General features: G+C 46.4%; 1 protein-coding gene across 1 annotated transcript in view; it reads left to right on the top strand.

Annotated features, from left to right (window-relative positions):
• The window catches only part of HYOU1 (hypoxia up-regulated 1), a 1,290,196-nt gene that overhangs the window by 570,517 nt on the left and 702,745 nt on the right, over positions 1-16,934 (top strand). Inside the window, exon 8 of the mRNA XM_044079444.1 lies at positions 5,883-5,998. Within this exon, the coding sequence (XP_043935379.1) occupies positions 5,883-5,998 (116 nt within the window). The remainder of the gene's footprint in view (positions 1-5,882; positions 5,999-16,934) is intronic.

Genomic DNA, 16,934 nt, shown 5'->3' with positions numbered 1-16,934 from the left:
TTATATATATATATATATATATATGTGTGTGTGTGTGTGTGTGTGTGTGTGTATGTGTAGATATATATATATATATATATATATATATATATATATATATATATGTGTGTGTGTGTGTGTCTCCTCCCTCCAAATCCACCAAAAAAGAATCTCTGGTTTTCCCAGTACCATTCCCTGAGGAGGTACTGCGTACTGACCGTCTTACCACTCCCTTTCTGGAATCTTTACATAGCCCCCCTTTTGGTCCAGTGTTGTTGAGTCTGACTGGAAACTGAGAAACTTTGTCAGCATCGGAGATACTTATGACTTCGCTTTCTGCTTCCTTCTTTCTTGACTCTCATGCCTTCGGGTTGAGGTGAGAGTTGGAGTTGAAGATTCAGCGGTGACTTCTGAGGGGGGGGGGTGAATTGACACCAAGATTCTTGGAGCATTCTCTCTCACTCGATGTTTCAGCTCTGGATAGCTTGAATCTTAGAATGTGTTTGGGACCAGGAGCTATCTGTGACGAGGGTTCCCTGTTTTACTCTGATCAGACAGCATCCTTGTTGCCGGTGGCTGTTTTGGCCTTCAAGGCCTTTGAACGGTTTCGGTATCTTCAACCAGTTTGCCAAGGTATCTTCAGCCAGTTTGGCTCCAGGCAATCCCCTTCTGCAGTCTGTTTCCTCTCCACTTCCTCCTATCAGACAGGGACTTTTGGTTCATAGGTGTATACTAGGCTAATGGCCCTGGGGCCTTTTCAAGCCTAGCCATAGGATTACCTTGGCATAGTCTGGCATGATCTTGGTACCAAGGGCTTCCAAGTAAATTTTCTTTGTTAGCTCTATGTCCAATTCTGAGCCTTTTGCTGCTACCTGTGAAGGTGCTTCCAGAAAACAGACATTCAAATGGAAGTACTTAGACTCTTCCCAAGAGTCTTTCACCAAAGATTTTGACTTGGATGAAGGGAAGGGGTTCCCCTTGCTTCCTCTCTGAAGATGTCACATTCAGTGATATTCTCGAACTAATGAAGGAGAGATGGAGTTGGTCATTCCAAGACCCTTCTCTGGATGAGTCAGTATTTTTCGAAGCCTTTGGTTCTGGACCATCATCCTCCTGGTTGGTACCTTCCAGTAATCCAGTTATTGACCATATGACTCAACAAGCATAGAACGATCCTAATGTGGTGGAGCGTCCCTAACAAAAAAAAAAAAAAAGCTGATTGCATCTTAGCTGTGGTTAAGGACAGGAACCACTAGAATAAAGGTTCTCCAGTTGATGCTGAGATGGTGGTAGTATCCACCAAGAAGGAACTATCAGATGAAAGTTCCACTGTTCGTTCTCCTAATAGAAAATCTAGGGTGATGGGACAGATTTGGGAAGTAGAAATGTGTGTCGGCAACTTTTGTCTTTAGATTGCTGAATTATTTAGTCCACTTAATATTCCAGGTAGACTTTGTCAAAGAGATCATCAACTCCCTCTCGAGGCTACTGCCTGTGGATGTTCAGAAAACCGTGGTCTCCCAGCTTTGTTCACTGCAATCCTCCTTAAATGTGACCATGCATTTACTCTCTTATGCAGTTGATGGTAGAGCCAGAGCAGCAGGCACCTGCATCACCATGCACTGTCACACTTGGATGTGTCTTTGTAACTTTGTGGAAGGCTTTTTTAAGTTGTCCTTTGTAAATGCTCCTTATGATGGTTCTATTGTTTAGACCTAAACTTTAAGAGACACTCATCAGGAGTCAGCAAGATGGTAAGACGCACTTTCCAGTGGGAGTATGCTTCCCCACCCTGTAAAGACCTTTTTCTAGGAGCCAGAGATGGGGGAAGAAGATGTGGTTCCACAAATCAGACTACTTTTGATGACTCTTGGTGTGACAGATCTCCCTGTGTGGCAAAAAGGGAGGCAGTTTTAATGGACATCTTCCGAGAAGCAGAGGCAGACTGCATAACCAAGGCTTTCGCTGTCCCATTTTCCAAGAAAGACCTTCAGTGCTCCTGCATGGTTGCCCGACTGCTGCACTCTGAAAGCAGTCAGTGGGGTGGAGGGTAGGGGGATGGAGTCTCTCTGCATCCCCAAACCTGACACAGAATAAAAAAATATCAAGAGGCTATTCGATTCCCTTTTCCCTACAACCGCAGACAAAGAAGTCCCCGATGTTCCACCCAGTCAGTGGTATTCATCAGCCATAGAAATTTGAAAGTTGCACAAAAAAAGTCATTCATCATGTTCTTTAAGACCTGTTAGAATCCAGAGTTTTTTCCAGGTTCTTTAGTAGTAAAGAAAATCGAGGACTTTAGACCCATTGTGATTCTCGGTCATCTAAACCAGTTTGTGAAATGGAAAATGTTCCACGTGGTCACAGTACAGTCTGTTTTTCTTTTGAGGAAGGATGATTAGCTGTGCTCCACAGATCTCCAGAACACCTACGATCACATAAAAAAAGCAGTCGAGGAGATTTCTGCACTTCCTGTTGGGAGTTGGTCACTGTCAATTCTCTGCACTGCCATTTGGTCTCACCACAGGGTGTTCACCACAATCATGGCAGTGCATCTGCACCTATTGGGTATCCATGTCTTACCGTACCTTGACAATTGGTTCCTCACTGCTTTCACCAAGCATCTGTTGCTACACCACCTGAACCAGCTGCTCTACTTGCTTTGGGACTTGGGAATATCTGTAAATTAACCAAAATGTCAGCTAACTTCAACACAGAGTATAGAGTTCATAGGAAGCCAACTAGACTACAAACTACAAATAGTCAGACATCCCTAGTCCAGAGTTCTGTCACTTCATCTAACAGCTTTTCATGTACTGCATCACCATCAGAGAGGTTAGTTCTATGTCTTTTAAGTCTCATGACATCCACAGTACTAATGGTCACTTTAGCTAGATACTGCATGAGAGTACTGCAGTAGACTGTTAGCAGTACAGTGGTCTGAATTTGTTCACCCTTTGCATTCAAAAATCTGAATTTTGCAGATTTGCAAATGACACATTGCTTGATGGATAACATCATTGAAGGCAACCCGGGGTCACTCTTTGCAACATTGACCACGGACACAACACTAATAGGGTGGGGAAGGGGTCATTTTGAGGGGAGAATTGTCCAGGGTACATGGTCATCATTAGGGGCCAGTCTTCACATCATTGTCTTGTAGTTGAGAGTGTTTCAGGCATTTCAGGACCTCCTTGCCAAGAGTCTGATTTCCATCTAGACAGACAATATGTCAGTAGTATGGTACATCAGCAAGCAAGGAGGAAATGGTTCTTATCCCGTGTCGAGAGACCATGAGAGTATAGCAATGGGAGATCTTCACAACACTTTCTGGTAGCAGTGTACATCCTGAGGTTGTCTACTGTAATTGCAGACAATTTGAGCAGAACAGTTCTGATGCCTCATGAGTGGTCCCTCAGTCCTGCTGTGATGTGTGTAGTTTTCAGTCGTTGGGATCAACATTGTCATGACCTTTTTGCATTGCATCTAAACAACAGATGCAGCAGTTATTTTGCCCTGATTCCTCAACAGGGACAGTTAATGGATGTTGTGGTTCACAATTGGCCCCCTGTGCCTCCTGTATGCCTTTCCCCCTTTACCACTGATGCACAAATTCATACAGAAAACTAGAGTGTGCAAGGCCAGAGTGATCTTCATTGCCTCTTTTTGGCCCCAACAGACATGGCCTTTACTAGTTCTTCCCCCATGGATGTTGGATTATTATCCAAACCTACTGCCACCTCGGGACCAGTAGTCCATGAAGTTAACTGCATAGTATCTCCAGTTCAGAGTATAGCCAGAGATGCCAGGCTTTCATCTGCAGTTGTCAAAATTCTTTCTGCTTCACAAAAGCCGTCCAGTAGAAACATTTATCAGAGTAAATGGAAGAGATTTTCCATTAGGGTGTATTTTCAAAGGCCTGGACCCATTTTCAGTACCTGTTCCATCCATATTAGAGTTTGCATCTGATCCTTTTGACAAAGGATCAAGCTGTGCCACCATCATTGTATGGTTTGCTTTCAAATTTTCATGTGGGACATAGACGTTCTAGTAGCTTCCCTTAAAATTTCAGAAGCCTTCCTGAGAGGTGCTTATCTACTCAGACCTCTCATTACAGAACCGGCATTTCCTTGGGATATCACTAATATGTTACAAGCCTCAACTGGGACTCCATTTGAACCAACTGCTACTGTCAGTCTGAAATTCTTTACTTGGAAAACAGTTTTCTTAGCGGCGATGATGTCAGCTAGATGAATGTCAGAGGTACTGGCATTTTCTTCCAAGCCTCCGTACCATGTGGTCCTTAGAACTAATGCACCTTTTATTCCTAAGGTGGCATCCAAACCTATACAAAAACAGAAAGCACCCGGCAGCAAATCTCAAAAAATACAAAATTTATTGAGCACTTTTGTCCACAAATACAAGGACTTCATCAGAATACATATTTCTCCCCAAAACCCAGCTTAAATATTGTGCCCAGCTCATGAAACCTAATTGAACCTTGATTACAGCATAACTGACAATAAAAACTTTAAAGAGACAAGTCAGAAGTATATTAAAACATGTGCATATAAAAATAAAATAGATAGGTGAGCCAAATAGCAAAACCATATTCGATGATACATCAACTGTTGTACCTTTTTAAAAAATTAAATTAAATTGCAAATTGCCCCAAGTGCTGTCCGTTTTTATCAGTTTATGGTCATTTATTTCTTTTTATTGGCATCCAAACTTAATTTAAAGCAGTCAGTACATTTACTTGTGTCCCTTCCCCCCGAGATATTCAAGCAAAAGGAGAATACTTATTTCATATGTTAGATGTTCACAGGCAGCTCAAATTCTATATATACAGCACAAAAGATTTTAAAAAGGTTGATGAATTGTTCATTTGCTTTTCTAAACCAAATCTGGGAAAGGCAGTTATGTAAGTTGCCCAATCCAGGTGGTTATCGGATTGCATTTCTTTATTATATAATTAGATTTACCCGGTAAAGGTAAATTCTTAAGCCCATTCGACCAGAGCAGTTTCGACTTCGGCATTTGGCAGAGGTTTAGCCATTGCCATGGCTACTTGTACCGAGCTACACACCTTTGTGTCTCACTACAAGCTGGACACTCAGTCTAGATCACATTCCTTATGTGGCCAAACCATAATCAGAAATGTCTTTCTTTGATACCTCCCAGTTTGACAACTTTAAATTCTGTCCATAGATTTGAAGTGGATGAAAATAGACATTAGATACAAAAGTTATGTACTTACCATAACGTTAGTCATGTCTGATTTTCATTCATTTCAAGCTCCCTCCCTCCTGCCCCCTTCCAAATTGTCACCTATGGCTTTGAGATGATTGAGTGGATTTTATTCCCTGTCTGTCCATAATCATGAGAGACTGTTCCCACTTTTCTGGGAAAAAAAGTGTCCTGCCTTAGTTAAGGGACTGGTTCTTAAAGCAGGTCCTATAGGCAAAATGCCCACATATTTCGCAAAGTTGGGAAGGCAAATTCAGTCTTTAGTCTGAGCATCTAAGGCAGACCCTAGAGATTATGGGTAGGTGAGGAGTCAGAGCTGTGGATCCGATGAAGCTTCGAAGTCTGTGCCAAGGTTGGATCAAACAACCCACACTATGGGACTATCGCTATAAGTGCTTATCTTCTGTGTCTCTTGCACAGTTCACGTGAATAAACCGTTGGTTTGAAATTTGGTGTTCTGTTTTTTGAAAATTGAGCAGCAAAATATCTGTTATGGTGGAGATATGTCTCTGTGCATGTTGTGTGCATTTGTTTGAAACTTCTCTAATATTGTGGTAGTTTAGGTTTTTTTTCCCCAGCTTATCTGTAATTTGCATGTAGAAGTCCTCATTTCACTCTTATTGTGACATTTCTTTTTTGTCATTTTCTCTTAGAATATCATGTTTTATGACATGGGATCTGGAAGCAGTACAGCCACTATTGTTACTTATCAGACCACCAAAACAAAGGATGCCGGCACCCAGCCTCAGCTTCAGATCAGAGGAGTAGGGTAAGATAATAGTCCTTAGTAGAACTGAGAGTGCTTTTGGTTAAAAACATGTGCCAGTTAAGCCTCGCATAGGATTTCAGAAGGAAAATACGGAAGGACAGGCATTTTTATTCATGCTCAGTCCTCGCGTTAAAAGAGTTATACATTTACATATCATTGTTTACTGCAGAAGTTGATGGATGGCAGTGAAAATGTAATACAAATGAAAATGTGAAATGTGTTCTGGTAAATGGTCATTTAGAGAGCATAAAACAGTGGGAAACATTTTTTGTGCATTTTGTTGGCTACCTTTATTGGTGTCCTATCCAGCTTTAGTACATCAGATAAGCCATATTGCTCAGACACAGCTCCACGTGGTCCTGTTGAGTCTTCCTGGCTACAGAGAACTGAAAAAAGCGACTGCTTTCCTGATTAAGTATCCTGCTGTTTTTTATATTTGTTTTACCTTCTACTGCTTACCTAGAGCAAGCTTTAACTGTTTTCATAGTTATTTACTGCATTTTTTATTATCTGCACTTAAAAGTACATTTTAGTCGAAATTAGTCTAATTCAAGTCGAAAAGTGTTTGTTTGCTGTTTAATTTAATTGTTTGGCTGCCCACTAAAGTGTGCTAGCCTGTACTACTGACTTATTGCCTTTTCTGCATTTAGTGCTGAGTTGCCACTAGAGCACCATCGGGCAGCGCCGGTTAAACAAGGTTAAACTATTTTGGCTCCGTAAAGTCTGCTCTTCATTTTTCCCTTAGAACTGCTCTACTTGTAATCTAAACAGTCTATTCTCTATCTGTAAAGCTCAGCACTTGTTCCTAAAGCATTTTAGTCAGGTAAAGCATTTCTATATTATACAAAGTACTTCACTAGCTTAAAACCCCCTTGAGTACCCACTTCCCTATAGGTCCTTTCTGTCTCAGTTACACAGCAAACTTTTCATTTCTTCTAGCATGTCAAAGGGTCAGTTGCTAGCGTCCTCTCCTGCTCAGCTGGTGAATCTGGGAATATTGAGGCAATGTTACAATTGCCTCATGTACACAGACAACCCTCTCCTCCTCCCACAAAACACAAATACATGCGAGATGCAACTATATAGCCAAACTGAGGCTGAGCTCTCTCAACTCAGGACTGGCAAAACCAGACAGGAGGAGAAGGTAACCACACACACCATAAACCCAGTCTCACATAGAACTATCACAACTACAAATCAAACACATAAACACACAAAGACATACTCTGAGGCACTGATCAAAAATCTACCAAAACAGCAGAGGCCTCCAAAGCAGACACCCAAACAACTGCCACCTCATGACATAACACAAGCAACACATAGATCACAAAGTCAGTGTGCAAATCAGTCACAGCCCTTAAGGCCAAACACAATGCCAGACACACTTGTCATAGGTGACTCCATAGTCAGACACACTGACGTCCCACTCACCAGACTGAACAAGGAGAGGGTCACAGTAAGCTGCCTGTCAGGCGCTAGAATCCGCAACATAACACAAGCACTCGGGTCACTCCACAGCAAGTACAAGTATGACTCAGTCATTGTCCATGCCGGTGTGAATGACCTGAGACGTACCTCCCTGGACTACATGAAGAGACATAAAGGAGCTCTCAGATTATGTAGCCCAGGCTGGTATGACCCTGACCCTGAGCAGTATCCTACCTTCACCAAGAATGATGCCACAATACAGAGACAAAATGATCAGTTTTAATAATTGGCTTAATTTTTGGTGTCATTCTAAGGGGATCCAATGTCTGTCTGCCTGGAATGACATGCTTGACAAGCCATGCTGCTTCGCAAGGGACGGCTTGCACCTGTCACCCCTGGGTTTCCGGATATTGGCAAAGGCTCTTGCCACCCCCATAGTGCCTTTTTTAGACAAGGCTCAAATTCTAAACCCACCGCCCTAGAAAACAATAATGGAAAAAAACTAAGGGTAATGCTGCTCAATGCCAGAAGTCTAAATCTCAAGATGCACGCCCTCAAAGCCCTCCTCAGTATGGAGAACATCGATGTCTGTGCTGTGACTGAAACCTGGTTCAAGGCTCCTGAGAGCACCCCGGCACTATCAGGTTTACCTCATATCATGCGTTCCGGCCCCAAAACCGGGCCGTACCACAAAGGAGGGTGTATCCATATTCATCAAGGATACCCACACCTCCAGGCTGGTGGCAACTCACGAAGCATCAGAGACCATTCAGGTGCAATTAACCATAGGCAAAACTGCTCTACGGTTTGTAGCATGTTACAGGCCACCCTCTCAAACTCAGGAACCCCACACAGCCTTCCTGAAGACACTGGAGAGTATAAATGTCTCTCCAAACACCATCATATTGGGTGACTTCAACTACCCAAACATAGACTGGGAACATTACTCAAGCCCCAATACCCTAGCCCAAAGGTTCCTGGAGTTCATAAACTCAAATGCTATGGAACAACTTGTCACCATTCCCACAAGAGGTGAAAATATACTAGACCTGATCATCACAAACATGGGGACAAAATGCTCCACACGGAAGTATATCCTCATTGGTGAGATCAGACCATAAACTAATCTCACTGGAGATCCACATCCCGCCCACCCCAACAAAAGACCACAGTGAAGAACTTCTCAAAAGCCAACTTCACACTTCTTAAGACTGGTGTGGTATCCTTCAAGGCCCCTGAGCCATTGGAAACCACAACCCACGCTGCTGAATCCCTTACAAATGCTTTCTACGAGCACCTCCAGGATTGCATGGATCAAGCAATCCCAAATAAAATCAAGACCCTTTCCACCAAAGGCAAGCGCCCGATCTGGTGGACCCCAGCCATAAACAAACTTTACAACAAGAGGAGAAAGCTACTACAAGATAGAGCAAATTCCCTAAAAGGGAAGACATCTCTGATCAATACTAGTAAAAAACTACGATCACTCATAAAATCATCCAAGGCCAACTTTGAGAGAAAAATCGCTAAGGACTCAAAAGACAATCATAAGGCCTTCTTTAGCTATGTTAGAAATCTGGGTGGAAACTCCCAGATATGATCAGAATTAGTCCAAAATGATACAAAAATCACTGAACCCACAGAAATTGCAAACATACTGGCAGACAGGTTCAGTGAAAATTTCTCCCCAAAAGGAGAAATATCTATCACAGCAGAGTGTAGACTCGCAGTCATCTCAAATGCCCAGTTGAGAGCTGCTCTCTCTAAAGCTAAAACACAGCATCAATGGGACCGGATGGTGTCCCGGCTGTGTGCTACCACGAACCCAATGAGGAACTAAACCCACACATAAGGCTGCTGTTTAATCTTAGCCTTACCACAGGATACGCATTACCCAAAGAGTGGCGACGGCAACTGTGGTCCCACTCCACAAAGGCGGTGCTTCACGGACCCTGGTAATTACCCCCATAAGCTTAACAAGCCTGGTCTGCAAAGCTATGGAGAGGATCATAATGGAACTCATAAATAAAGACATAGGGGACCTACAGACATTGGATCCTACCCATTTCGGCTTTGTCAAGGGCAGATCATGCCTCTTGAACTTGGTCGACTTTTTTGAAACTGTCACCAAGGCCATTGATGAGGGTAAGGCAGTTCACACAGCCTACCTTGACCTTGCAAAAGCTTTCAACACAATACCCCACTCGGGTATCATAGAAAAGCTCACCAGCTTAAATGTAAACCCATATGTCACAAGATGGGTTGCAAACTGGCTCAAGGACTGAACCCACAGGGTTAGAGTTGCTGGTGCCATGTCAGACTCCAAGCTGGTCACAAGCGGTGTCCCACAGGGCTCAGTCCTGGGCCCCCTCTAGTTCGGCATCTACTTTTCAGAAGTGCAGGCAAGCATAGGAGGATTGTGGCTGACAAAGTTTGCAGATGACTGCAAACTGGGCGCCATAGTTGAAAATCCATCAGACACAGATATCCTTCAGAGAGGTCTCATAGAAACGGATAACTGGTGCCAGAGCCATGGCCTTAAGCTAAATGCCAAAAAATGTATAGTCATACCCTTTGGTAAAAACAAGGTAACCCCAAGTTACCACATAGGTGGCAATCCATTAAGCACAGAAGAGGTTATCAGGGACCTGGGGACCCAAGTTGACAGTAACCTTTCTTTGACACTCACATTGCCAAAGTGGTTAGGATGACCTTCTACATTGCCCACCTGATTATGAAGGGATTCACATCCAGATCAAGGGAGGTCATTGTTCCTCTGTACTCTTCACTTATCAGACCAATGATTGAGTACAATGCCCCATTCGGAATGTATCTTACCCGACACCTGCAGCAATTGGAAAGACCCCAAAAGTTCCTCACCAAAAGGATAAAGGCGCTCAAAAATATGCCATATGCTGCCCGACTGAAGAAACTCCAGCTCTATTCAGTCGCATACCGTCTGCTCAGAGGTGACCTGTGCCTGACATACAAGGCCATATCCAACCCGGAATTAATGGACATGCTCCACCTCAAAAAATCCAGAGCCACAAGAGCAAGAGACTTAAACCTCAACACGGATATAAATAGGACGTGCTGGAGGGACAGATTCTTCACCCAGAGACTCCCTATGCTGTGGAACAGAATCCCGGTCCATGTGAGACAGAGCACCTCGCTGGCTCTGTTCAAGAGGAATCTTGACCAGTGGATGGGAGATCGTAGGTTTACCCCGGGGATCATCTCTTTATCACTGCTGGACAGAGGCACGGCAAACTAATGGGTATAGTATTCTTCAACCTAAGGGGTGGTGAAAGCCACACAACTCTGGCTAGGCTTATAAATGCCCTAGGGCAGATAGCCTAGTATGAACCTATGAACCTGTGTGGATGTTCCCACTTTCCATTGAAAATTTGCCCTACAGAGCCTCCATCGTGTTGACTGGCAGGAGAGTGTGCAATTGGGAACTGGTGGGCTGTTGTGCATGGCTGGCTTGAATGTCTTGATGTGCACATTAACTCCTTTTTACTTACAACAGTCGTTAGGTTGGTTACACTTGCTCTTACTAGGACTGAACATGAATAAAAATGCCTGTCCCTCCGTATTTTCCTTCTGGAATCCTATGCTGCCTTTAGTAAGCTGCATCTTCCTTAGCTCTGTATCCTAAGTCTTGCCACACGGTCCTTTTTCCAGGTTGTGCTCAGCCAGAAAAGTTAAAAATGTAACCCCCCAAGATGGTTAAGACTTGCATGCAAGTCATTCAATGTCATCCCTTCCAGGCTTACCCTTCAAATATGGATCAAGTGTGGTATAGTTCAAGATTCATTCTCTGTGGTATGGATTTTGTTTATGGAGGATGAGATGTTGACCATTAATGAAAGGTTACTAGTTTTATAGTTTATTAACTTGCTATAATGCTGTGCATTCTGTATGCATCTGTCAGATTTCTTAGCTTGATTTTTAACTTGAACTGTTACACTGAAGGGCTCACTGTAGTAAATGGAACAGTTGGGTACATGCCCATGTTATCCTGCCGTGTACCTCTTTTAAAAATGTTCTCACATGTGCAAACTCTTCATCATAGGTGCATTGTCTATACTGCAAGGTTAGGGTCACATGCATCCCGTTGGGCATCATTTTTTCTTGTAGCCCCTGCTATTGGGATCTCCTAGATTGCTTCATTTGGAAGGTTCTTGTACTGCGTGTCTTACAATTGTGGTTTTCTTATATCTGTAAGAATGGGAAAATGCATATGTGGTAGACCGATCCAGTCCAAGGATTCCCACAAGGCCTGCATCTGTCTAGGAGAATTGAACTACATCCATGCATGCAGTATTGGCCTATTTTTTATCCCAGGAATTATTCACAGATGGCTGAATAGCCTCTCTTTTCTTGGAAAAGCAACAACTCAAAGCCTCAGTCAGTGTGATTACTAACTCACCAGACGTTCCTTTTCAGTTAAAGAAAAAATAACTGTACTGAGAGGACACTGTTTTTTTTCAACTTTCTTTTCTCACTCTGTGACTGATGTACCTGTTTTAGTCTTGGAGCTGTCATTCACTCAGTCCAGTCTTCCTGACCCATCTGGTAATGCCTTGCCAAGAAGCCACTAAGGGTCAGGAGTTTGCCACAACAGTCAAAACTGACTGTCATACATAAGCAACATTTTCATCTATCAGAAAGGGCAGACAGTACATCTCATGTTTTAGTAAGAGAGGAGGTAGCAGACTCCATCATGGAGATTTGGATGTCTAATACCTCCAAAACTGAGACTTTGAGACTTCCAATTAAAAAGTCACCCAAAACAGATAATTTATTTCCCCTCCTCCCACTCCTAGTGTCAGGGGGTCTCAAGATGAGTAATAGTTTTGTTAAATTTCTTTAGGTCTGTTCAGTCTTTGCAAGACTCTACCCTAGTTTCCTCCAATTTTTTTTTTTTTTTTTAAGGAAGAACTGCTCTGAGACAGAAGGGCTGGATTGTGTATCCCAATCTGCTCTCCAATTTTTTGAGAGTCTGAGTGTGAAGAAACTATTCCTTCTGATTCTCCTGTTGAGGCGGTCTTATTTTCTGACACCATTTCAAAAATGAAAAACTTGTTTAATCTGTGGGAGAGAGAGACTGAGAGGCGGACAGAGACCGAGAGAGAGAGGCGGACAGAGACCGAGAGAGAGAGAGAGAGAGATGGACAGAGAGAGAGAGAGAGACAGACAGAGAGAGAGAGAGACAGAGAGAGAGAGAGAGAGACAGAGAGAGAGAGAGAGAGAGAGAGCGAGAGAGCCGGACAGAGAGAGAGTGAGAGAGCCGGACAGAGAGAGAGTGAGAGAGCCGGACAGAGAGAGAGAGACGGACAGAGAGAGAGAGACGGACAGACGGACAGAGAGAGACGGACAGAGAGAGAGAGAGACGGACAGAGAGAGAGAGAGACGGAGAGAGAGACGGACAGAGAGAGAGACGGACGCAGAGAGAGAGACAGAGAGAGAGAGACGGACGCAGAGAGAGAGACAGAGAGAGAGACGGACGCAGAGAGAGAGAGAGAGAGAGAGACGGAGAGAGAGAGACGGACGCAGAGAGAGAGAGAGACGGACGCAGAGAGAGAGAGAGAGAGACGGACGCAGAGAGAGAGAGACGGACGCAGAGAGAGAGAGAGAGAGAGAGAGAGAGAGACCGGGAGAGAGAGAGAGAGATGGAGAGAGAGACGGAGAGAGAGAGAGAGAGAGAGAGAGAGAGAGAGAGAGACGGACGGAGAGAGAGAGAGAGAGACGGACGGAGAGAGAGAGAGAGAGACGGACGGAGAGAGAGAGAGAGACGGACGGAGAGAGAGAGAGAGAGACACGGAGAGAGAGAGAGAGAGAGAGAGACCAGAGAGAGAGAGAGACTCGGACGGAGAGAGAGAGAGAGAGACTCGGACGGAGAGAGAGAGAGAGACTCGGACGGAGAGAGAGAGAGAGAGAGACTCGGACGGAGAGAGAGAGAGAGAGACGCGGAGAGAGAGAGAGAGACACACGGAGAGAGAGAGAGAGAGAGAGAGAGAGAGACACGGACAGACAGAGAGAGAGAGAGACGGACAGACAGAGAGAGAGAGAGAGACACGACAGACAGAGAGAGAGAGAGAGACACGGACAGACAGAGAGAGAGAGACTGATGGAGAGAGAGAGAGAGAGACTGATGGAGAGAGAGAGAGAGAGACTGATGGAGAGAGAGAGAGAGAGACTCGGACGGAGAGAGAGAGAGAGACTCGGACGGAGAGAGAGAGAGAGAGAGAGAGAGCCAGCACACGGACAGAGAGAGAGAGAGACGGACAGAGAGAGAGATGGACAGAGAGCGAGACGCGCACGGACAGAGAGCGAGACGCGCACGGACAGAGAGCGAGACAGAGAGAGAGCGAGACACGGACAGAGAGAGAGAGAGAGAAAGACACACGGACAGAGAGAGAGAAAGACACGCACGGACAGAGCGAGAGAGACATGGACGGACAGAGAGAGCAAGACGGACGGGCAGAGAGAAAGAGCGAGACACGGACGGGCAGAGAGAGAGAGAGAGCGAGACACGGACAGACAGAGAGACAGACGGACAGAGAGGGGGACAGACAGAGAGAGAGAGACGGACGGAGAGAGAGAGAGACGGACGGAGAGAGAGAGACGGACGGACAGAGAGAGAGAGTGACACGGACGGACAGAGAGAGAGAGTGACACGGACGGACAGAGAGAGAGAGTGAGACGGACGGACAGAGAGAGACTGACAGAGCGAGAGGGACGCATGAACAGAGTGAGAGAGACACGCACGGAGGCACACGGACGGACAGAGAGAGGGAGAGAGAGACACGGATGGACAGAGACAGACACACGGACAGACAGAGAGAGAGAGACACACGGACGGAGAGAGAGAGAGACTCGGACGGAGAGAGAGAGAGACTCGGACGGAGAGAGAGAGAAACTCGGACGGAGAGAGAGAGAGAGACGGACAGAGAGAGACAGAGAGAGAGACGGACAGAGAGAGAGAGAGAGACGGACAGAGAGAGAGAGAGAGACGGACAGAGAGAGAGAGACGGACAGAGAGAGAGAGAGAGACGGACAGAGAGAGAGAGACGGATGGACAGAGAGAGAGATGGATGGACGGACAGACACACGGATGGACAGAGAGAGACAGACGGACGCAGAGAGAGATGGACGGAGAGAGACACGACGGACAGAGAGAGAGAGAGAGAGACGCACACGGACAGAGAGAGAGACGCACACGGACAGAGAGAGACGCACATGGACAGAGAGAGAGCGACGCACACGGACAGAGAGAGAGAGAGAGAGAGAGCACCACGAGAGAGAGAGAGAGAGACAGAGACGCACTGGACAGAGAGAGCCACGCGAGACAGAGAGAGAGACACGGACAGAGAGAGAGAGAGAGACGGACGGACAGAGAGAGAGACGGACGGACAGAGAGAGAGACGGACGGACAGAGAGAGAGAGGGACGGACAGAGAGAGAGAGAGACGGACAGAGAGAGAGAGACGGACAGAGAGAGACGGACGGAGAGAGAGAGTGAGAGAGACGGACAGAGAGAGAGACACATGCGACAGAGAGACGGACAGAGAGAGAGAGAGAGAGAGAGAGAGACGGATGGACAGAGACAGAGAGAGAGATGGACGGACAGAGAGAGAGAGACGCATGGACAGAGCGAGAGAGATGGACAGAGAGAGAGAGAGACGGAGAGAGAGAGACGGACAGAGAGAGAGACGGACAGAGAGAGACGGACAGAGAGAGACGGACAGAGAGAGAGAGAGAGACACGGACAGAGAGAGAGACACGGACAGAGAGAGAGAGAGACGGACAGAGAGAGAGAGAGAGAGACACGGATGGAGAGAGAGACGGACGGACAGAGAGAGAGAGAGAGACGGACAGAGAGAGAGAGAGACGGACAGAGAGAGAGAGAGACGGACAGAGAGAGAGAGACGGACAGAGAGAGAGACGGACAGAGAGAGAGACACGGAGAGAGAGAGAGAGACACGGACGGAGAGAGAGAGAGACACATGGATGGACAGAGAAGAGAGATAGACACATGGATGGACAGAGAGAGAGAGAGACAGGGACGGACAGAGAGAGACACGGACAGAGAGAGAGAGACACGGACAGAGAGAGAGACGCGCACGACAGAGCGAGAGAGAGAGCGAGAGAGAGACGGACGGAGAGAGCGAGAGAGGACACGGACAGGACAGAGAGGGACGGACAGTGAGAGGGAGACATGGACGGACAGAGAGAGAGAGAGAGAGACACGGACGGACAGAGAGAGAGACGGATGGACAGAGAGAGAGACACGAAGAGAGAGAGACACGAAGAGAGACGGACGGACGGAGAGAGAGAGAGACGGACGGAGAGAGAGAGAGAGAGAGAGAGAGACGGACGGACAGAGAGAGAGAGAGACGGACAGAGAGAGAGATGGACAGAGAGAGAGACGGACAGAGAGAGAGACGGACAGAGAGAGATGGACAGAGAGAGAGACACGGACGGAGAGAGAGAGAGAGAGAGACACTGACGGACAGAGAGAGAGAGAGAGAGATGGATGGACAGAGATGGATGGATGGAGAGAGAGACACGCATAGAGAGAGAGAGAGACACGCATAGAGAGAGAGAGAGAGAGAGACGGAGAGAGAGAGAGAGAGACACATGGACGGAGAGAGAGAGAGAGACACGGACGGAGAGAGAGAGACACATGGACGGAGAGAGAGAGACACACACAGACGGACAGAGAGGGACGGACAGAGAGAGACAGAGAGAGACGGACGGACAGAGAGAGGGATGGACGGCCAGAGAGAGAGGGACGGACAGAGAGCGAGAGACGCACAGACAGAGCAAGAGACATGCACGGACAGAGCAAGAGAGACACGCACGGAGGCACACGGACGGACAGAGAGAGACACGGACAGAGAGAGACACGGACAGAGAGAGACGGACGGAGAGAGAGAGAGACACAGACGGAGAGAGAGAGAGACACACACAGACGGACGGAGAGAGAGAGAGAGACACACACAGACGGAGAGAGAGAGAGACACACACAGACGGACGGAGAGAGAGAGACACACACAGACGGAGAGAGAGAGACACACACACGGACAGAGAGAGAGACACACACCGACGGAGAGAGAGAGAGACACTGCCGGGCTGACAGAGAGAGAGAGACACGCACGGACAGAGAGAGAGAGACACGGACGGACAGAGAGAGAGACGGACGGACAGAGAGAGAGAGACACGGACGGACAGAGAGAGAGACACGGACGGACAGAGAGAGAGAGAGAGACACTGACGGACGGACAGAGAGAGAGACACGGATGGACAGAGAGAGAGAGAGAGAGAGAGAGACACAGACGGACAGAGAGAGAGAGAGAGACACGGACGGACAGAGAGAGAGAGGGAGACACACGGACGGACAGAGAGAGAGAGAGAGAGAGAGAGAGAGACGGATGGCGAGAGAAAAAAAGCTCGCCTCCTCAGTATGGTTACTAACTCACCAGACGTTCCTTTTCATT

The sequence above is a fragment of the Protopterus annectens genome, chromosome 8.part0, assembly GCF_019279795.1.
Source record: "Protopterus annectens isolate FY-2018-M chromosome 8.part0, PAN1.0, whole genome shotgun sequence".
Lineage (NCBI taxonomy): Eukaryota > Metazoa > Chordata > Ceratodontiformes > Protopteridae > Protopterus > Protopterus annectens.
Note: the sequence above shows the minus strand (reverse complement) of the source record. Positions and strands in the feature narration are given on the sequence as shown.